Here is a 24232-nt window from a genome sequence, read left to right as displayed (position 1 = left end):
TCAAGGCCAGCCTGGTCAATTTAGTGAGACCTAGCTCAAAACTTAAGATTTTAAAAAGCTGGGAATGTAGCTCAGTGGTAGAACACTTATTGAGCATACATGGGTCCCTGAGCTCAATCCCCAGTACAGGAAAAAAAGAAAAAGAAAAACAAGAGAAAGAGAAGAGAGAAAAAAGAGAAGGAAAGAAATCTTTTCAGCAGCTTTTCTTGTAACAGCCCAAATTGCAAGACTCAAATGTCCAAAAACTGTTGAATGAATAAACCAATTGTGTATCCAAATAATGGAATACTAAAACTCAACAGTAAAAAAGTGTGGACCATTGATACATGCAACAACACAATTAAAATATTAAAATAATGTCAACATAAGTACACTGAGTGAAATAAACCAGACAAAAAAAGAATTTATACTGTACAATTCTGTTTATACACAATAGAGAGTGCAAATTTGAGAGACAGAAAACAAGTCAATGGTTACCTGAGGAGAAAGAGGGGAGGAGGAGGCAGTTAGGAAACAGAAGGGAAATATTATAAATAATATATCAGAATGTATTATACTCTTCCAGTATGATTTTTGAAACAGTGGTTTATTATCAGTATGCTTTGTTCTTATTTTTCCTGAAATCTAATAGGACATATTGCTTTCAAGTAATATTGAAAGATATTTGTAGGCTTTTTATAATATCAGGCACAAAATTATAGAGATTTATCCATAAAAATTCCATCTCAAGCTTCATCTTCCCAGGTAGGATTAATTTTAGGTCATTTTCAAATAGATGTCCTTGGATTCATTTACCTGTGTTTGTTGTTTTAATTTTTCCAAATTCTATCATATCAATATAAATCTCTTGAAAATATAATTTAATGGATCGAATTATAAGTTTGTGGATTTTAACCATAAGAAAAAGAGAATCCACTCATTTTTATTATATATATTAAATTTTTATACCGATAGTATAAAAACTAAACTTAGTATTTGGTTTGGAAATATATTTAAAGTCCTTTTCGGTTGTATCCATAACATCTCCTCCTATATTAAAGTGATATTAATCATAAAATGAGATGAATGCTTGTTTTCTTCCCTTAAATACTAAATTGAATATAATACAACAACTGTGATGCCTCGCCCATTCCATGGGCAATTTCTCTTTGATGTCTCACACTTGAATCATTCAGCCCCAATTAAATTTTTATGTGAACCATTTTAAGAAATTGACTTTTTACTTGGTTTTATCACTTTGTGATGTGATCTATTTTAGTATATTAAGAAAATAATAACCTCAGAAAGGTGGGTTTTCTTTAATTATTTCATATGTATCAGATATTCACTTTTTTTTTTTTTTCATTTATTTATTTAGCATACTGGGGAGGGAACCTAGGGCCTGTGCCTTCTGGGCAAGTGCTTTACCACTAAGCAATAGCCTCAGCCCCAGGATTTTGAATTTAAGTCATATATTTACATATCTACTTTGTGCAGCAGAGATTTACATCTTCATATATCTTTAATTATTGTTTTGACTGGCTCATTCCCTTACTTTCTGAGTTATTCCTTTCAGGCCATCACAGTGTGGAACCTTCTGGCCAACATCCCCTCACTCCTAAGAATTCATTCTCCAAGGTAAGTAAGAGCCATATTCTTTCATATCATACTTTTTAATCTAAATAACCAACTTGTGTTTTGAAGCGAAGTGATTTTATATTTAAATATTTGTCTTTTCCAGATATATGCATTGGTAGTAAGGATATATTTTGGTAAAATAATAGGCTTTGCTGAGTAAAGCACACAACATTGAAACTCTCACACAAGTAACCCTTTGGCACACACATGGCTCTTAAATAAGCTAATTACTTAAAGAGTAATTTAAAGATTACTTTAGTGTTGGAAGTTTTTCTCTTTTTTCTTTTTCTTTTTTTTTTCTTTTGATTAACATGCACAATTCTTTTGTTCTCCTTGTAGACCACAGGAAGAGAAAAGAATGCAAATAAAAATAGAATTGCTCCATTAACACATGCAAATGTTAAACTTGTACTCCAAGTAAGGAAAAATAGTAATGGCCAAAGAAATAAGTTTATTTGCTTTTAAAAAAGATTTAGGAAATAATTTATCACATAATAAAATGAGAGCTTAAATCATTTTAAGATTAGCACACTTGTAACCTCAGGAACTGAGGAGGCTAAGACAGGAGAATCACAAGTTCAAGGTCAGTCTTGGCAACTTGATGAAATCCTATCTCAAAAAATTAAAAATAAAAAGGACTAGGGATGTAGTTCAGTGGTAGAGCACTCCTTGGTTCAATCATTAGTACCACAAAAAAAAAAAAAAGAAAAGATTAACACAAAGAAACCTGGGAGTAATCTTGCAAAACTATTTTAACACATAATAAATTTCATTTCATGCTCTTTCCTTAAGTCTACATTTGTGCCATTTCGGCTAGCATTTATTTTTATGATTTTCCTTCTGGCATGTAATATACATTTCTAAAATAATCACAGCTGATCTTCATTTGCACCAATCTTCATTTAGTTGGATTGTTTTATCCTACATTCATCCCATGCAATCTGTTCTGAACCTCACTACTCAAATGTCTTTTCATGTAATGTAAAATGCATAATGTCTTCCCATGTAAAATGCTTTTTTGTTCTTCTAGTAATCTGAAAATTTTATCATTTCAATAGGATTCTGGATATGAGCTTTATTTAATGTAGGAAGAGAAAATTAGCTTAGCAACCACAAGCCCAAAATTCTGTGACTTTCATCTCACTGTTATCTCACACTTATGACTTAGTTTTGCAAGTCCTGAAAAGATACTGCAGCAGAAATGACTGACACACACAAAAAAATTTCTTGGTATATGCATATGTATAGATTGAGCTATAAAAATACTCACTATTCTCTGTTAACTCAGAAGGTCTTCAATTTCACATAGCTGAAGCAACAGAATTTTCTTGTATTTCTACCATTATTCATGCCGTATAGTGTTTATTTTCTTTTTAAACATCAGCAGGTTGTTGAAAGAGAGAAGGGTAGCATTTCTGTTAAATTAGCATAAAACCCTAAAATCAGGCCTTTTTTGTTGTTATTGTTAGAGTTAAAAAAGTCTTCAAGGAAGCCTCCCTGACAATGTTCTGTCCTTGAATACTAATGCTAATGTCTGTAATAAAAAATTTCTGATGAAAAATGGATTTCACAATCCAGTGAAACTTTCCCAATGAAGCTTTTTGACATCATTATATTGCCATTCCTTTTTTCCTTTTATTAGTGCATTATAGTTGTGCATAATAGTTTGGCTCATTTTGACACAATCATACATGCATGGAATTTAATTTATTCCGTTTTAGTCCACAGTGGCTCTCCTTTCCCACCTCTCCTCCCACCCCCTGTTCTCCTTCCTCTACTGGTCTTCCTTTTGCTCGTTTATTTATTTTCGATTGGTGTTTTATAGATATACATAAAGATGATATTCACTGTGGTATAGTTATACATGCATACAGTGTAATTTTGTCAAATTAATTCTGCATTTCCTCCCCTTTCCCGTACTTCCTCCCTCCTTCTCCATCCCTTTCTTCTATTCCACTGACCTTCCCTCTATCTTTATGATATCCACCCTCTCTCACCTTTTTCCCTTATTTTGCTCTAGCTTCTACTTGTGAGAGAAAATATTTGACCCTTGACTATCCGAGTTTGTTTTATTTTACCTAGCATGCTGTTTTCCAGTTCCATCCATTTACCAGCAAATCTCATAATTTCATTCTTCTTTATGGCTGACTAAAAGTTTCTGTTTTCTTAATCCATTCACCTATTGACTGGCATCTGGACTGGGTCCATAATTAGTTACTGAGAATTGTACTGCTATAAACATTGATGTGACCATATCACTATAGCATGCTGGTTTTAGTTCTTTTGAATAAAAACAGGAGTCGGGTAGGTTGGTCATACAGTGGTTCTATTCCTTATTTTTTGAGGACTCTCCCATACTGCTTTCCAGAATGGTTGTACTAATTTGCAGTCTCACCAACAATGTATATCACCATTCTTTATGAAGAAATAATTGTATTGCATCTAACACATGTCCTTTTTAATCTTAGTATAAAGAGTAAGACCTTCAGAGCAAACCACAAGCTTTAATTTGTACGAAATTATTTTAATTTAGTCTAATCATTTAATATTGTATCTTTGCTCAAATATTTTTTCTTCTTTTTTTTTCTGTATGTGTTGCTGGGGATCAAAACCAAGACCTCACACATGCTAAGCAAACACTCCACCACTGCCTCAGCCCCATTTTTCTTTCTACTAGCTATGCTCTATGAAATGCTTCATGGTTTACCATTGCATTAGGAAGTTACATTATTATCTTGTTGTGAATCCATTGTTGTTTTTCATAAATTCACATGACATATAGACTAAATTTGAAAATGTTTTAGCCTAAGAGATGATCAGGTCACTAAGTTGGAATGTATATCCATGTAACAACCTCATAAATAATTAAAAAGTTGATTTTTCCCCTTTTTCCCAATTTTTAAGCTTTCTAATATATTCTTTGGAAGACAGATTCCAGAAATTATGCCTCAAGCAAGATATTTCTTCAGTTTAAGTTTAATATTGCATAATATATTTCTTTTTTAGCAACTCAAAATATATATTATTATTGTAAGAATTCTTGGAATAAAAATATTAATTTAATGTTATTTAGTCTAGTGTTTTCAGATATATTTGATGATGGAAAACTTCGTCCCCTTTGCACATTTAATTGCACTGAGATTTCCTAGAAACACAGATCTAAAATGGGAATACATAAAATGAATTTTGTACTAAGGAAGAAGAGAGGGGCAATGTGCCTCCCTCCCTAATTCTGAAAGTTGGCAACATAATAATCCAATGATGTGATTTGGTTTTATACTTTAGGTTAATGGGGAAGAAATAATTCAAGTTTTGCACCCTGAAGGAAATTATTCTACTTCTCAGATGAAGGAATCAACAAACTTAACCAGGTCCAAAGGTAGTCATCCAATTATTCTAAATACCCTAAAATTTTAGATAACAAAAAAATATTAGATATCCTTTCCACGTTATTGCCTTCCATGTTGCTATAGCTTTGAAAGGAAAGATGGTTGTTCAAAAAAATAAAAGAACATAAAACTGATATTGTTAACAGCATTAGCATACAAATGTCTACCATCTAGTTTCATCTGTTTTTTTTTTAATTTATTTTTATTGTAAACAAATGGGATACATGTTGTTTCTGTTTGTACATGGAGTAACAGCATATCATTTGTATATTCATAAATTTACATAGAGTAATGATGTTTGATTCATTCCATTATTTTTTTCCTTCCCCCCCACCCCTCCCACCTCTCTTTTCCCTCTATACAATCCCTCCTTCCTCCATTCTTGTCCCACTCCCACCCCCCATTAAGTGTCATCATCCGCTTATCAGTGAGATCATTTCTCTTTTGGATTTTTGAGATTGGCTTATCTCACTTAACATGATATTCTCCAATTTCATCTATTTGCCTGCAAATGCCATAATTTTATTATTCTTTATAGCTGAGTAATATTCCATTGTATATATATTAGTTTCATCTCTGAGACTAAAACAGCTTTTAAATGATTGAAAAGATAAGCTGTTTTGTTTGCTAGTGTTTCTTATACTCTATGAAATATCACTTCACACACTACCTAATAATTTAGAAAATTTATCTTTGAGGATATTTTGTGTGACCTGTTATATCCATAACCTTTGTATCATAACTTTTTTTGTGTTTCTTTCCAAAATTAATAATTTGAGATTAATTTAAGGATATAAACTTTAAATTACTAATGTCTCGTGGAAAGTTATATCACTGACATTGGTTTTGGCTTATTTTTTGAGCCACCAGAGTAGTTTCAGTCCCATTAGTCACCCCAGGTGCCTTTCAAAGTAGATGCATTCAGTTTAAAAAGACATAGCATGTTGTCCCTTTCTTATGTCAGTATTTTTAAAGTAAAATCTCATGAAAATTACTGTTTTTCAAGAATCCAGTATACAGGATGACGACATTTATGATGATCCTCAAGAGGCTGAAGTTATCCAGTCTCTGCTGGATGTTGTGGATGAGGAAGCCCAGAATCTTCTAAACCAAAATTATGCTACAAGAGATGCCTCTGTTCCAGGTAAATGAACCAGATGAATAAATTGATACTCTAAGGAGTACAAGGAAATCTCTAGGGAACACTTTTTGAGTAAATATGAAATACATTAGCGTATTCTGCTATTCCTCATTGTTGAGAAATATTTCAGAAATAAAAGATTTTATTTCCTATTTTTTCTTTTCCATATTTGTGGGCAGATTACCTTATTAATGAGATCTAAAACTGTACAATTAATATTATGGCTTTTACTTTCAGAAGTGGTAGTCTAAACATTTTCCCCCAGTTGATACTAAGCCATTATGAATGCATGCAAATTTTTGTTTGTGTGTTTTGAGGATTAAACTCAGTAGATTGTGCTTGCTAAGCACATGCTTTACTATGTAGATAATTTTAACCAGAAGTTTTATACTGACATGTACCATGCCATTTGTTTCTAATAGTTACAATTAGAACACTGAAATTTTTGTGGATATTGGTTTATTTATGTCCTTCTTTTGAAGACTAATGAAAACTTTCCTATTTCCTCAATAGTTCTATTAGTTTCTCTTGGCCTTTATATTTCTCTCCCAGGTACATTAAAGACAAATGGGAAGTTACCAGATGAGAGAGCAGAAGATACAGACTGTGATGGCTCACCTTTACCTGAAGATTTTACTGAGGTAAGGATAAGAATACCTAGATAAACAGCCTAAAATACTACATTTCTTTAGAATTATGTGTTTTAACCAAAAAGGTGAAATAATCTGATTGTTGCTTGTTTTTGTTTTTGTTTTTTTTTTTATTGTAAACAAATGGGATACATGTTGTTTCTCTGTTTGTACATGGCGTAAAGGCATACCATTTGTGTAATCATAAATTTACATAGGGTAATGTTGTTTGATTGTTGCTTGTTTTACCAACAAATTACATTTAGAGGAAAAATGGAGGTCAGTTTTTTTTGTTACATTGAAGTATCATTTGGATTAGTCATTACTCATTCAAAAAGGATCATTATCAGTTCCCTCAAAAAAGAAAAGAAACAACTAGTTTTCAAAAATGTAACTTTTCAAATTCTTAAAATTTAAAACCTTCAGATCTTTTGGAACATTTGGCCAAGAAAAGTATAAAATAGTACACAAATCATATTTAAGGTTCCTCAAACTCAGCATCATCCTCTTTATACAAATCTGATCTTGCTTAGTATTCTAAAACTCAACTTTTCTATCATTCTTAGTCTCCCTATGCCACATCTTCAAATTGTCAAAACTTGCTGATGAGTTCTTAAAATAGTTAACCATCCATGCATGTACTTAACAATCTCATGCACATGATTATATCCATTAAACATTTATAAATATTTAATATGTGCATATCCAAGGAAGCTTATGTCTGTTGAATATTTCTTAAACTATAAAAATGATTATAAATATTGAATATCTCAAAATATAATACTTTTTGTGATTTTATTTCATATATTCTTTTATTACCAGAATATTAGTAATTATAACATTAATGGGTTCTTTGAAAAAGGTTTTCTGAACATATTAAGTCATAATAACTTAAATTACATTTTTACTACTACTAAGAGTGCCACTTGAAACGTATGTTCTGAAGTCTCTTTTAACTAAGGAAGTACAAAGAAATCTTGCCATTTCAAAAATGTCATATCAAATGCCTTTTATGAAAAAAGGAAAAAACTTGTTAACTTATATAGATTCTCATTTATAACTAAGGTATAATAACATAAGTTTATGGCAGAAAACTTCAAGTTATCATTTTTGTTGTTTTGATTTTAAAAATATATCTTCATTATAAAAACATTTCACAGAATTAGTTAAAAATATAAATTTCTGAGGGGTGGGGAGGGGGTCGGGGGAGGAAAAATTACAGAATGAGACAAACATCATTACCCTATGTACATGAATGATTACACAAATGGTGGTACTCTACAGAGAAACAAGTTGTACCCCATTTGTGCACAATGAATCAAAATAAATAAATTAAAATATATATATATATAAAATAAAGCAAAGACATTCACTGATTTAAAAAAATATAAATTTATTTTTTATTCATTTCTCATTCATGAGGCAGTTTTTGTTAAATCTTTAACTCCCATAATGCATATTGGAACAAGCATAGATACTGCATATGTTTGATTTTTAGTATAAATCTATCACATTGTTCAGAACTTGATTTTCATTTAACAATTGCTGTCCTCTTTCCATATAAATACATATAAATTTGCTCCATACTTTCTATTGCTTTCTTATTCTGTTGTGTGAACATATCATAGATAACTAAATTGACCATCTACTGGTGAATTTTAAATTTATTATTTCTTAGAAACAGTGCATTAAAGGTTCCTATCTTTGTAATGTAAACTCTCAGGTCTCACAAAGCAGAATTAATTTTACAAAATTTAAATGGCTTGCATGCTGTCACATTTTCCATGAATTGCACAATTTCCTATTGTCCTACACCACCCAACCTAACTAAGCATTCCATAGATTTCTATTATTTGTCTGATCTCTGCTGACATTTGACTTTGCAGGTTGTTTTAATCTGCTCAGGTTGCCATACAAATACCATAGTCTAGGTGTCTTGAAACAACAGAAATGTATTTTCTCAAAGTTCTGAAAACTCGAAGTTCAGGGTACCAGCAAGTTGGTTTCCAACTAGGCCTCTATTGTCACCCCCTTTTTTTTTTTTTTTTTTTTGCTATGTCCTCAATGTGGCCTTCCTTCTCCATGGGCAAACTCCTGGTATCTCTCCCTCTTTTAAAGACACCAGTCTTATTGGATGAAAGGTCCACTTTTATGACCTTGTTTAAACATAATTCCCCCTTTAAAGTCCTCTATTCAAATGCAGTCACCATGAGAGTTAGGGTTTCAAACTATTAATTGGCCATAACAAAATCTTTGCTAAACCAGTTGTAAAATATGATCAAATAAAATTTCAATTCACAATAGTTAAAAACAAAAGTTCTAGGTTAAGATTCAACCAAAAATGTTTAAGATCTATCTACATTATGAAAATGTAGATGCCACAAAGGAACATAAAAGAAGTATTTAAAAAAATTGTTCTTTACTAGAAAAACCTAAAATTTAAATTTTCCCTAGATTCACCATAATTTAAATATGGTCCTATAAAATATATATATAAATTTTTGAGAGATGTAGTCATTAAGTAAAATGATTCTAAAGTTCACATAGTAGAACCGTCATATGAAACCATCTAAGACAAATCTAAAAATTAAGGTTCATAGAGGAAGAATGTTTCTACTGGTTATTAAGAAATATCATATAATTTATCTTTCTAACAAAGTACAGATAGATCCTATATGTTTGTACATTGAAAATACATTATTTTAAAGACCAAACACTTGGGGCCAAGTACAGTGGTACATGCCTGTAATCCCAGTAGCTTGAGAGGTTGAGACAGGAGGATCACAAGTTCAAAGCCAGAAACCTAGTGAGGCCCTAAGCAACTCAGCAAGACCCTGTCTCAAAATAAAAAGAGCTGGAATGTACTCAGTGGTAAAGTGCCCCTGGGTTAAACCCCCAGCACCAAACACACATATGCTTGGGGCCGGTCCATCATTAAAAGTAATAATTTTATCCTTCTTAGATAGGAACTTCTGTTTTAGAATTGATTTTATGAATGATAAGCAAAACAAAGAAAATAAAATAAACTTAGGAAAGGAAAAACAAGGTACTCAGATAAAAACATAAAAAGTTTCATTTGTATCAAACTCTACACATGGTTAAGTCACTATAAAAATTATGTCCTTAACAGACAGGTTCAAGGGCTGGGGTTGTGACTCAGCAGTAGAGCACTTGCCTCACACATGTGAGGCACTGGGTTCAATCCTCAGCACCACATAAAAATAAACAAATCAATAAAGATATTGTGTCCATCTACAACTTAAAAAAAAAAAAATAGAGAGAGATAGTTTCAAAAGAAGCATACCTGAAAGGAGGGCTGAGCTCATATCATGGCTGTTTTGTCTTATATTTCTTATATAAGAACTTTGCTCATATTTTAGTACTGGCTAGTTATAAGAGTTCTGAAGAATGTCTAAGAATATAATCTTTGATAAGTACCTCACTTGGGGATCACTCTAAGTAAATTGTAGATTATTCGCTGAATCAGTTCTAATAGTTTATTCTATAACCCTATGCCAAAAATTAAGATGCTGAACATTGGCATTATAAATATATAGCAATGTCTTTAAAAAGGAAAGATTATCCTCTGGAAGTTACTTGTGCTAAGTCATTGTATTGATCATTGTGTATTGTAATTGTCTGTAGCTAAAGATACAGTTCATGTGGGCACTAGCCCAGCAGCATGAGGCCCTGGGTTGACTTCCCAGCACTGAAAAAAAATATGTGTACATACATGTACACATACACACACAAGTGTATACATTTATGCAGGTGTGTATACATATATGTTTCGCCTCATTGAAATAGGTCAATGCCTATATCTTATTTATGAATGAAAGAATGAATGCTAATCATATACATTATTGTAAGTTATTGTTCAAAGTTTCAAACTAATTTTTCAGCTAATACTAATCTTGTCTGAGACCTTGATTTTGCTGGGATAACAGAATAGGAAGAGATATCATGGTTTCTGTCCTACATTTGCTGATGGAATCTAGTAATCAACTTGGGAAATGTACACATTTAAATAAGTAAATGCAGTTTTTTAAGAGCTTTAGTAAAGTACATGTGCAGTTAAATGTTGATGTGGATTTCAAAAAGGGTAATAAAGAATGAAGGAAGCCAGGCATGGTGGCAGCACACACCTGTAATCCCACTGGCTCAGCTCAGAAGGCTGAGACAGGAGGATCATGAGTTCAAAGCCAGCCTCAGCAATGGCGAGCTGCTAAGCTACTTAATGAGACCCTGTCCCTAAATAAATTACAAAATAGGACTGGGGATGTGGCTCAGAGGTCAAGTGCCCCTGAGTTCAATCCCCAGTACCCCACCCCACCCCCCAAAAAAAAGAATGAAGGAAGCCAGGTGCAGTGGCACACACCTGTAATCCCAGCAACTTGGGAGACTGAAGACAGGAGGATCCCAAGTTTGAGGCCAGCCTGGGCAATTTATTAAGACCGTAAGCAACTTAATGAAACCCTGTTTTAAAATAAAAAATAAGAAGGGCTGGGAAGTGGCTCAATGGTAAACTACTTCTGAGTTCAATCCCCAGTACCAAAAAAAACTAATGAAGGAAATGTTTTATTTTTGTTATAAGAGCCTAATTTGATTTTCTCTTTTTCTTTATTGTAGTCTACTAAAATGAATGGCTGTGAAGAAAAAATAAACAGTGAAAGGTAAGAAAAGTTGTCAGTATAACACTTCTTTTTTCTTTCTCTTTTTTTTTCCCAAGAAATGCTCTGAAGATTTCCCTTTGTTTTCCACTGAAATGAATGTTGTTGAGTAAATTATAAAACTATGGTTGAATATTAAGAATGTTTTGAAATTTTTATTTTAAGGAAGTTCTATTAGCTTGTGAAAATGTGCTTACTATATAGTTGCTCCAAAAAGCAATCTCTTAACCTTTGGGGGAAAAACAAATGACACATTATTAAAACTGGTATTTCTACAAAAATAAAAAAATGAAAGAGTGGTCTAAAAAGATACGTGTTGCAGCCCTTGGTGGCACGTGCCTGTAATCCCAGCTATTCCAGAGGCTGAAGCAGATGGATCTGAAGTTTGAGGCTAACTGGGCAACTTAGACCTCTGTCTCAAAATGAAAAGAGAAGGTGGCAAATATAGCCTAGCAATAGAGCATTTGCTTGGAACACATGAGGCCCTGGGTTCAATCCCTGGCACCATCAAAAAATAAATAAAAGGGAAACATGTTAACAGTATTGGTAGTTATTTTCTTTTCCTGCTAGGATTATGGGTAATTTACTTTCCTCTATTTTTCTGTACTTCCAAAGATTTCAATTTTCATTAGTTAAAACAAAGGAGGTAAGAAACTTTTTGAAATCCCACAAAAGTTTTCTCAGAAAATAGTTTCTAATATAGGTAAGATTTTTTTAACACTATCTAAGAGCTGTATGTATTATTGATTAACAAAGGGATTATATAGAATTTTGCTTTATATTAAATGATCAGAAAGTCAAAAGGAGCTGTTTGCTTTTTCTTAAAAAGGAAAATTGACAGTAAAGTTTTTACTGTCATATTATTAATGAAGTAATGCATAGAGTTTTATATCTAATGGTTAGCAAGTATTCAAAAGGAGAGTGTCAGTACACAGGCACCTCTTATGTTTTGTTGGATCAGGAGAAGGGGAGAAAAACAGTAAATTAGTAATCTCTTGGAGAGGTAATTGGAAATACTATTAAAATATAAATTTTTTGCATATTGCTAATTCTTACATGGACATGTTTTTGTTTTAACATCTCTAAAATCATGAGGGATCTTGTGATTATAGTCATTAATATTATTTATTTCTTAGTGTAAAACAAAAATGTATCTGTAGATTAGGGTAATAATAGATAAAGAAATGTGATACCCTTCAACCAAGGAATTTTATTTCTAAGAATCAGGCCCACTGCCATATATGTGCAAAGACATTTCTACAGGAAGAATATTCGTTTATAATATTACATGGAAAATATAACTGTAATTTTATTTGTAATAGCAAAATACTGAAACCGTAAGTTAGGATGTACTCATTCAATGAAATACTGAGCAGCTAGTCAAAAGAATGAGAAGGAAAGGAAAACCTGATGGAAGACTCTCAAAATACATCTTACAAAGTTTATATCTAGAGGACAAAATCAACCTCATGAATACAGAGCTTGTGAATGAAGTACTAATTGCAGCCCACAATGAATCGGAACATAAAAGCAAAATAACTGTTACCCTGTTATTGACATTTTGGAGCTTTAGTCCATGTCCTGCTTTAAGCAATCATGTGTACTTTTGTCATCAAGACATAAGTACTCTGCTTTGTCACTTTATCAGAAAGTGAGAAATGGATTCAGACTTTTACAGAATCCTTTCTCATCTCCTCTTAGCCCTACTCCCTGTTCTTCTACCTAGTTTCTCCTTTCTGGCCATCCATCTTTCCAGGGATGCCATCTGCCGTGCACCCCTAGAATAATAAGAACTCGTACTGAGTTTCATTACATCGAGTGCCCAGATACAGGAATGTCCTCCTGACCTCCAGTTGTAACAAAAGACTAGTTCCATCAATAGGGACTTCTTTAAATAAAGGAGCTTCCATATGATGCAATAGTGGGCAGGTGCTGAAAAAAAGGAGAGAAAGCTATACCCAATTGTGATTATTCATCCATGCTGAAGGGTAGAATTGAATCACCACTTTCTCCATCCTTCAAGGAGACTCCTTCAGAGTAAGGTTCAAAGTCTTGGGATCTGTTTGAAAAAAAATTTAAACTGTGTTCAACTAATTCTGCACCTTAATTTAATTTCTTTCTGCTAATAAATTTTAAGAATTATGGATTTGACTTTTCTAATCAGATGATCTATTTTAAAATACTGTAATAATCATAGTACAAATAAGTGGTTAGGGACCATAATACTTAAATTTGTTTTGTGGACAAAAATAAAATATTACAAATGTGTTTTGTTGGTGTAGCTTAACTCAGAAATCACAAGAAGCGAAGTCCGAAGAAGATGAAATAACATGGGGAAGTGATGAATTGCCAATAGAGACAACAAACCATGAAGATTCTGATAAAGGCAAGAGTTTTATTAGCAGTTTTTTCATTCAAAACAATGAATAGAAAAATAAGTGTTTAAAATGAAAATTTTCAGAATATATGGATATGTTATTTCACCGTATATGTATGTTATTTGGTTTCACACATATATTTAAATCACATAGACAAATGTCAACATTCAGTTATATAACCAAATTATTCCCACAGTTATAGTTTTCATAGTAAAGCATACAGAAAAATCTGTTAATACTGTAAATAGAAACACAAAGTCACAGTTTTGCCATGGTGGAATGAGATGTTAAGGAATGCATTTTACTTATGGGGAAATAGGTAGAATAGCTGAAAGGTAGGGAATTTTGTCCTTGACTCCCAACCTCATCTTTTAAGAGGAAGAATTACTTGGTCTGTTCTCACTATTATTTCCTTTGCATTTGATAACTGAACCAGTGGGAAAACAGAATTCTAACCAGTGTTTCATTTCCCTTATTTCATATTTTAAAAATGTTACATAATGAAAAAACATGGTTTTATCATTTGCAGTCTTAGTTTTGTTTTTTTTAAGAAATCGGTGGCATCAAATTAACACTTCTTTGACTTAGACTGTTGTGTGCACAGTGCTTTGTTGTCTCCAGTAGCCTGCACTTACCTTCCCAGCCTTTGACTCCTGTTGCATTCTCACACAGTTCTGAAAAAGTTTATTGTTTCATGTGAGTGAATTTTATAGTTCCCTTAGCCATGCCCCAGCCAGATGTTGCTCCTCCTGAGGTACCTCATCCAACTTTGCAGCCCTTTTAGTGCCCAGCAATATTGTTGCATACATATTAGCTGTTATCAAAAATATGCTTTAATCAAGTGATGGGGTTAATTAAAGCTACACTTGTGCAGGCTATAGCAAGAAGTCTCTCCTACTTTTTTGTAGGTAAATAGTGGCCTTTTATAATAAGTAATTTTCCATGGAACAGGTACAAATTAGTCCCATAGCTGTTCTGACATACTTGGCTGACTCAACTCTTTGATGAACCCAAGGGAATTCTTCCTCTGCTTGGAGAAAATAATCAAGTGATAGGATATTACCAATAAGTGCCCAAGAGTGGCTAGTGAAGAGAAAAATCATTTCCTAGAACAATCTTCCATTGTACGAATTTCTGAAGTGTCTTTTTTCATCTTTTCTAATGTGCTTAGAAACAAATTTAAATTTTCCTCATAAAAACAGTGTAATTAAAGTCAAGAGAAGGGGCTGAGGATGTAGTTCAGTGGTAAAGTACTTGCCCAGTGTGCTGGAGGCCTTGAGTTCAATCCCAGTACCACAAAAAGAAAAGAAAAAAAGATTTTTTTTTTTAAGTTAAGAGAAGCAAAAAGAATATAAACTACTTTGTAAGTATAAATAATGTAGAGTCAGGAGCTGTATGCACTTTTGAGCAATTGTGGATATCTCCTTAAAGATCAGGTACCAGAGCCAAGCTGTGGCAAAGACTTCTTGGGCTGATTGTAGTTATCAGCCTATTGTTAATTCTGTTGCCTTACTAATTCTCTTATATTTAAAGATCCTCCCTTTTGTAAAAATAGATGAGGTGAAAATAGGATTGAATTAATTCACTTATGGGTTAAATAAATTCTGGGGAAAACTTTTTTTTTTAAGAATCATCTGCTGCAGTCCCGCATAATCATCTCTTTCTGACGAATGAGGAGCTAGCTGCATTCCCTGTGGTCAAAGTGGCTCCCTCTGGCAAATACACTGGGACCAAGTTAAAATCTGTCATCCGAATGTTGCGGGGTTTACTTGATCAAGGAATTCCTTCTAAGGAGCTGGAGGTAAGTGCCAAGTGCCAATGGTTCTTTTCTTTAGGAAGAACCATTACATGATGTATAAGGAAAAGGTGTCCTTACTAGCCCAAGGTGAGGAGAAATTTTGAAAATGCCTATTACTTTCCAACTCTACCTGTAGTTAACTTATTTCCAACTATAGACACACCATCTTGTCATCTCTGGCAATAAATAAATTTTTCTAAGCAGGACCCTAATAGTGTTGATTAAAAGAGATTATATTAACTACTCAGAACTTGGTAAATTTCTCTAAAGATTATTCTCTCTCTCATATATAAATATAAAAAGTTGGTTTTTTTAAAATCCCAACTATTCACTAAACTTCATATGATATGGTTAATTATTCACAGCAGTTTGTAACATTTCCAGAAATGTGCACCCCATTTCAAAGCAGCAAAGGTTCAGAGCTCTAGCCCCTGTGGTCTTGTGGCACCATCCATCTTTACCACTAGGTGAGAGAAAAGGGGCACCACTGTGGTTTAGGGGTTTACCTTGCCCCTCTCACTCAGACTGTCTGCTTATTTGACCACTTCCTGAGCTTTAGTGCCCCTAAAGGGAGCTAACTTTCATTGAGCGCATCTCCTGTGCTTGTTGCTTTGTATACATTCCTCGAAAGACTTACTTTATTGTAAAGATTTAGAAATGAAGCTCACAGGAATTAAGGTATGTCCCTTCTTTCCCTAAATCTCTTTTGTGGAAATAAAATCTTAAGTTGTTACATTTAAAGATCATCATTAGAGAACTCCATCACAGCAACTTTTTATTATCTCCACGGCCCATATTACAGTACCTGTTTGTTTACCTCTTAATTGCCTCCTTCTCATAATAACCTGTAAACTCCATGAGAACCAGAATCATATCTTTTTGCTCACTACTGTGTTCCCAGCACTTACCATAATACCTTGCCTATAATGGACATTGAATACGTATTTTTTTGAGTAAGGGAATGAATGAAAAGTGAGAGTTGATTTTACAATAGTGGACTATCTGATCATAACAATACCAGGCATGGATTAGTCTATGACCCCACAGGCAATGCTGTCAAACAGTTGTATTCTATGAAATTATGGCATTTGCCAGTAAATGGATGGAACTAGACTATCAGTCATGCTAAGTGAAATAAGTCAACCCCAAAAAACCAAAGGCTGAATGTTCTCTCTGATAGATGGATACTAAAGTGGGGTGAGAGGATAGAAGTTCATTGGATTAGACCAGAGGGAATGAAGGGAAGAAAGCAGGGATGGGAATAGGAAAGAGAGTAGAATGAATCAGACATAACTTTCCTATGTTCATATATGAACACACAACCAGTATAACTCCACAGCATGATAACCGCAAGAATGGAAAGTTATATTCCATGTATGTATAATATGTCAAAATACATTCTACTGTCATGTATAACTAAAAAGAACAAACAAAAAATTTTTAAAAAAGAAATTGTATTCTACATCATTACATTAAAGTTATTTTTATAAGGTGTATGCTTTTCTAAAAAATAATTGCAGACATTCTAAAACTGGATTTAAAACTTATGACATAAGGTACTATTTCATAAAGTTAATGACAGCAATATATTTAAAGTTTCTTTGTAATAATATATTTCAACACTGGTTTATCAAGTCAGTATTAATTTTAGGTTTATTTTAGGACATTTCTATTTCTTAACACCTAGTCAACCCAATCAACTAATTTTGTACTGAACACATTGAAAACATTTTCAATTGCTGAATTACTGTTTTTTTTTTCTCAACATATTTAACTTTATTTGCAACTTGGCTTATAGAATCTTCAAGAATTAAAACCTTTGGATCAGTGCCTAATTGGACAAACCAAGGAAAACAGAAGGAAGAACAGATACAAAAATATACTTCCCTGTAAGTTCCAATTTGGCTTTACATTGAATGTATGTTCATTCTAATTTAAATTGATCTAAAGTCTGTGTGCTAGTTTAGCTATCTGTCCATCACATAAGCATGTACATACATACACTCAGAGATTTGCATCATAGAAAATTTAGATATACAATGTGATTTCCTTTTAAAATTATCTATGTATTCTAAATTCAATTAGAAAGATCTTAACGTCTTTTTAAAAATATGAATTGGCTTTTGGATGAGCACTTTTTTGGATTCATGTGTCACTACCACCATCAATTTATTCCACCTACTTTAAGTTTACAGACATGTCAATGGTGTTAGTAGCTATGTACATGCACATGACTACAGTGATACTACCAGACTTTGAGGGCTGGGGATGCGGCTCAGTGGTAGTTTGTTGAGCATACACAGACCCTGTGTTTGATCCCCAGCACCAAAAAAAAAAAAAAAAAGTCACATTAATCTTTGAATCATTTCAATACCAGAAGAAAATAAAAGCTATTATTTTAACCTAGGTTTTGCCCCATTTCACCAATCAATAGTTTTTTTTTTTAAATTTTGCATAAGTACATGTACATAACCAAAATATTGAGCTGTAAGGGATGAGGATGTGACTCAATGATAATTTGCTTTAGCATGAGCAAGGTTCTGGGTTCAGTCCCCAGCATGAAGGGAAGGGAAGAGAAAGGAAGGGAAGGGAAAGGAAATTAAGCTCTAGCAACTTCTTTTAGTTATTATCAGCCAAACTTTTGTATATTAGCACTTTGGATTACAGTATAGAACACACTTGACCCTATCTTTATCTAAACCCAACAGTGACAAATAATACAATCAATAATAATACACTTGAGTTTTTTTCAATCATGATGGAAGATACAAAGTTTATTTTGAAAAACTTCCTATAAAAAGTGAATCTTGGCATATTAAAAATGGACTAGGTCATAAAGTAGATGGGAATTATTTTAAGGAAAAAAAAAAAATTGCCCAGGTGAGAATGTCAAAGTCAGAAGGGGATAAGTCATAAATACAAAACTAATTAGTGAACTCATTCCATGAAACAAATAGCCAGGATGGCCTAAGAGATAGAAGTCAAATAACAAAGGGAATTTTGAAACCTATCTTTAAAAGGTATTAAATTAAGCCAGGTGTGGTGGTTCACTCCTGTAATCCCAGGGACTCTGGAGGCTAAGGCAGGAAGATCACAAGTCCCAGTCCAGCTTGGGCAACTTAAGAAGACCCTGTCTCAAGAGAAAAAAAATTAAAAGTCTGAGATGCAATTCAGTAGTAAAGCACCCCCGAGTTCAATCACCAGTACCAAAAAAAAAAAAAAAAAGTTTTAATTTATTATCACCAAAATTACTAGTTAAATTTATAGACTTTGAACTAAAAATGACTCCACATATACACATACATGCAAGTTTATTCTCTTAATAAATCATCGACTATGTAACGTCAATAAGAGAAAGCTTATGCACACTTTTCATCAGGGCAGCCTAGTTTTAAAGATTATATTTTGAATATACAAAGTTATAATTAGACAAAGTCTATATGCAAATGAGTTGCCTTTTTATTTACTGTTATTGTTTGGGCTGCCTAATAAAAATTATATGATTTAAATAAGCAACAAGGGTTAATTATGCCAGAGGTATATGTGATCATTTATTTATTGTCATAGTAATATCAACTTTTGTGCTATTAAAAAGTGTTTGGCATTGTTACTTAGCACTATTATTATTGTTGTCAGCATTAAAATATTGATGAGTAGAAGTAGCAAAGTAGTTTTTGCTTGTTTCTCTAGTTGTTTTTGTTTGTTTTCTTAATATTTTTTAATACTTTTATTTATTTATTTTTGTGTGGTGCTGAGGCTCAAACCCAGTGTTTCACATGTGCTAGGCAAGCACTCTACCACTGAGCTATACAACCCCAGCCCCTCTAGTTAGTTATTATGAAGTTCAAGGTGCGTTTATTTTTATTTCTTTAACCAAATTTATGTAAATAATAAATACCAAATTTCATGTATGATAAACTCACCAAACTGACATTTTAGATATACTTGTAACATAAGTGAAAGGGGTAGATATAAAATCATTTGGTTGTGCTACATTTTGAAATTATACCTACATTAAAATGTGTGTTTTTGATTGTAGCTATCGTCATAGGAATTTCCCACGACATTTGACTCATGCTCACTCTTAACAATGTATACTATAAAGATCTGTATTACGTATTAATATATAATATAAATGGTATGAACTTCACAGATGATGCCACAAGAGTGCCTCTTGGAGATGAAGGTGGATATATTAATGCCAGTTTCATCAAGATACCGGTGGGGAAGGAAGAGTTTCTTTACATTGCCTGCCAGGGACCCCTCCCTACCACTGTTGGAGATTTCTGGCAGATGATCTGGGAACAAAAGTCCACAGTGATAGCCATGATGACACAAGAAGTAGAAGGAGAAAAAATCAAATGCCAGCGCTATTGGCCTAACGTCCTAGGCAAAACGACAATGGCCAACGACAGACTTCGGCTGGCTCTCGTGAGAATGCAGGCACTGAAGGGCTTTGTAGTGAGGGCATTGACCCTAGAAGACATTCAGGTAAGTGAATTGAAGGTTTCCACGTGGTCAAACTCATCTCCTCATTGGAAACCAGGCCTGAACTCTTGCCATGGTTACGTCATTGTATTTTTAGATAAAAACCACTGACTCTTGCTTCTTTCTTATCAAGCATGATTTAAATGTGACCCTCTTCATTGTGAATTTCCTCCAGTAAGTGCTATATTAAATTGAAAATTAAAATGTGATTATTTGTCATCCATTGCTTAGTGATAGCACAAAATGGCTCAGACAGTACAGGCTAGAAACTTCTGTGGGTTGTGTTTGTTTGTTTTGTTTTTGCAGTATGGGGGGTCAAACCCAGGGCCACATCCACGATAGGCAAGTACTCTACCAGTGACCTACACTCCAGACCTAGATAGTTAGCTTTCTTAAAGAAACAAGATGATTTTACTTTCACAGAAGTGAAGTATATCAGTGCAATTTTGTGGTTGTCATGCAAATGGTAGCCTATGATGTGTTGTTTTACAAAGAATTAAAAATTATACTTATTGTTTAACTTTTAAAAATGTTTAATTGACTTAAAAATTGTGCATATTAATGGATACCACATGATATATACCTCTTCCTTCACATACACTAGCTTACCTATCACAGAGGATAGCACAGTTCAGTATCCCTCAAGTGATTTGGTCATTTAATCCACACAGGTTTAAAGAGCTCAGAATCCGTAATGGGTCCTAGTGATTGAGCAGTTAACAATGCAGAGAAAAAAATTCCACACTTCATGGAGTTTACTTCCTAACGAGGAGATACTGGTATTGATAGAGCTATGGAAAGAATAAAGCAGGGAAGGACAAATGGATGAGCGAGAAGGAGAAGCATGTTGCATTTTCAGTAGTGGAGGAAGGCCTGAGAAATGGCATCTGAGAAAAACTGTGAAGTTGTTGAGCGAGCCACAGAGGTATAACTAGGGGCAGGAGGAGGGAGGACATTCCAGTCACAGACTCTAGAGCCCTAGACTAAACTGTGTCCAGTGTATTTAAAGGATCATACAGGGTCTGGGGATGTAGGTCAGTAGCAGTACACTTGCCTAGCATGCACAAGGCCTGGATCAATCCCTATCACTGAAAAAAAAAAAAAAAAGAAAAGAAAAAGAAAAACAAGTGGATCTAGTAGCTTTCTTACTGAAAGCAATTTCCATGTGTTTTTTGTGACTTTTTTATTCTATTTTTTTTTTGTTTGTTTGTTTTTTGCAGTACTGGGGTCACACCCAGGGCTTTGCATCCATAAGTTTCTTAATGGAATTTTTTTGTCTCTTCCATTCTTTTGATCTGATCCAATACACAATTCAAATTTCAAAGGACAAAATAATACCAAGTTCTTAATTCTATTTACGAATGAATAATATTGCATGACATTATGTATTAAGTTTTTTATAATTTCAGACAGGAGAGGTGCGACATATTTCTCATCTGAATTTTACTGCCTGGCCAGACCATGATACACCTTCTCAGCCAGATGATCTGCTCACATTTATCTCTTACATGAGACACGTCCATAGGTCAGGCCCGATCATTACACACTGCAGTGCTGGCATTGGACGTTCAGGGACCCTGATATGCATAGATGTGGTTCTGGGATTAATCAGTCAAGATCTTGAGGTGAGTACAAGATATATGCTGGATGCTCATGTGATCAGAAATTATAATGGACTCTGTTCAATAATGTGTATTTTAATATTTTAAATATTTTAATATTAAAATATTTTAATATTTTAAAGCCCCATATACAGTGTTGCATTTTTAGCCTTTTAGGCTTGTATAAGATTAAAGTCAGAATTGTCATCACACTTTGGGGATAGAAATATTAAAGTACAAACGAAAATATATTTTAAAATGAAAAATTTCCAGGATTTTTTTGCTGTTACCTATGGGTAAGAAATATACATTTTGTTATACAAATAAATGCTAAATTGTCTCTTTCTAAATAGTTACTCCAAATTTTAAAAATTATTACTAAAGAAGCCAAGCAAATGAGTATAATCTTACTTTTGAATCTAAATTAGTATAAACTTACTTAAAATGAAGAACCTTACTATATATAATGTGTAATTCATATAATTATCTTTTTCTTTTCTTTTTTTTTTTTTTTTTTTTTCCAGGGATTGAACTCAGGGGCACTTAACCACTGAGCCACATCCCTATCCCTTCTTATATGTTATTTAGAGACAGGGTCTCACTAAGTTGCTTAGGGTCTCACTAAGTTGCTGAGGCTGGCTTTAGACTCGAGACCCTCCTTACCTCAGCCTCCCAAGCTAATAATTGTATTTTAAAGAATTTGTTAAAAGCAGTTCTATTTTGCACTTCACACACTCTTAAATCAACAGTAATAATTTAAGTAAGACAAAACCAAATAGTCTATTTATTCCTTATTGCAAACCATTAAATGTCAGCTAAAATCAAAAGATATAGAATTTTATTCAGAAAAACAATATTTAAGGAAAATAGTTTATATTTTTTAATTATAAGAAGTTAGCCAAATTTTAGGAAAGAGAATTTCTGTTGCAGATTTTTAGTTAGGATAATAACCTGCTCTAATTCTAAGAAAGATCATAAATAAGAATACAAAATGATGACAAAGTCAGTTCACTAACTCATTTTGTCTAAGACAGTTTCTCAAAACTACTAGAAGGGTAGGGTGCAGAATTCTACATAAGCCTCTGTGATCTTCTCAGGATTCAAATTCGGTTACCTTTCTTATCTAACATGTACATTCTGTTTTCTTGGGCAGTTTGACATCTCTGATTTAGTGCGCTGCATGAGACTACAAAGACATGGAATGGTTCAGACAGAGGTGAGTCTTCACCTATTTGAAGAAGGAATTTGTAAAGATTCTAGTATTTTAAAAGTTCTTACTAAACTTTTTTTTAAATTCATTTTTATTGTAAACAAATGGGATACATTTTGTTTCTCTGTTTGTACATGAAGTAGAGGCATACCATTTGTGTAATCATACATTTACCTAGGGTAATAGTTTATGATTCATTCTGTTATTTTTCCCCCACCCCTCCTACCCCTCTTATCCCTCTATACAGTCCCTCCTTCCTCCATTCTTGCTCCCCTCCCCCCCTCCATTGTGTGTCATCATCCGCTTATCAGCAAGATCATTCGTTCTTTAGTTTTTTGAGATTGGCTTATCTCACTTAGCATGATATTCTCCAATTTCATCCATTTGCCTACAAATGCCATAATTTTATAATTTTTTATGGCTGAGTAATATTCCATTGTAATATTCCACACCACAGTTTCTTTATCCATTCATCCATTGAAGGGCATCTAGGTTGGTTCCACAATCTGGCTATTGTGAATTGAGCAGCTATGAATATTGTTGTGGCTGTATCTCTGTAGTGTGCTGATTTTAAGTCCTTTGGGTATAGGCCAAGGAGTGGGATAGCTGGGTCAAATGGTGGTTCCATTCCAAGTTTTCTAAGGAATCTCCACACTGCTTTCCAGAGTGGCTGCACTAATTTGCAGCCCCACCAGCAATGTATGAGTGTACCTTTTTCTCCACATCCTCGCCAACACCTATTGTTGCTAGTATTCTTGATAATCGTCATTCTAATTGGGGTGAGATGGAATCTTAGGGTAGTTTTGATTTGCATTTCTCTTATTACTAGAAATGTTGAACATTTTTTCATATATCTGTTGATTGCTTGTAGATCTTCTTCTGTGAAGTATCCATTTCCTTAGCCCATTTGTTGATTGGGTTATTTGTATTCTTGGTGTAGAGTTTTTTGAGTTCTTTATTATTTTTATATTCTGGAAATTAGTGCTCTATCTGAAGTATGCGTGGCAAAGATTTTCTCCCACTCTGTAGGCTCTCTCCTTGCATTGCTGATAGTTTCCTTTGCTGAGAGAAAGCTATTTAGTTTGAATCTATCCCAGTTATTGATTCTCGCTTTTATTTCTTGTGCTATGGGAGTCCTGTTAAGGAAGTCTGGTCCTAAGCCAACAAGGTGAAGATTTGGACCTACTTTTTCTTCTATAAGATGAAGGGTCTCTGGTCTTATTTCAAGGTCCTTGATCCATTGTGAGTTGATTTTTGTGAAGGGTGAGAGATAGGGGTTTAGTTTTATTCTGTTGCATATGGATTTCCAGT

The 24232-nt window shown here is 33.4% G+C and overlaps 1 protein-coding gene across 13 annotated transcripts in view; it reads left to right on the top strand.

Annotated features, from left to right (window-relative positions):
- Window positions 1-24232, top strand: part of PTPN13 (protein tyrosine phosphatase non-receptor type 13) — a 190800-nt gene that overhangs the window by 161492 nt on the left and 5076 nt on the right. For all 13 annotated transcript variants that reach the window (XM_079153164.1, XM_079153153.1, XM_079153162.1 and 10 more), the window contains 11 exons: window positions 1556-1617; window positions 4903-4996; window positions 6013-6150; window positions 6700-6788; window positions 11406-11449; window positions 13729-13832; window positions 15453-15625; window positions 17421-17511; window positions 19776-20113; window positions 21520-21735; window positions 22865-22927. In XM_079153164.1, the coding sequence (XP_079009290.1) occupies window positions 1556-1617; window positions 4903-4996; window positions 6013-6150; window positions 6700-6788; window positions 11406-11449; window positions 13729-13832; window positions 15453-15625; window positions 17421-17511; window positions 19776-20113; window positions 21520-21735; window positions 22865-22927 (1412 nt within the window). The remainder of the gene's footprint in view (window positions 1-1555; window positions 1618-4902; window positions 4997-6012; window positions 6151-6699; window positions 6789-11405; window positions 11450-13728; window positions 13833-15452; window positions 15626-17420; window positions 17512-19775; window positions 20114-21519; window positions 21736-22864; window positions 22928-24232) is intronic.

This window comes from Sciurus vulgaris, assembly GCF_902686455.1.
Source record: "Sciurus vulgaris genome assembly, chromosome: 9".
In the NCBI taxonomy this organism is placed as follows: Eukaryota; Metazoa; Chordata; class Mammalia; order Rodentia; family Sciuridae; genus Sciurus; species Sciurus vulgaris.
The sequence above is the reverse complement of the archived record's forward strand: the minus strand, read 5'-3'. Positions and strand labels throughout refer to the sequence as shown.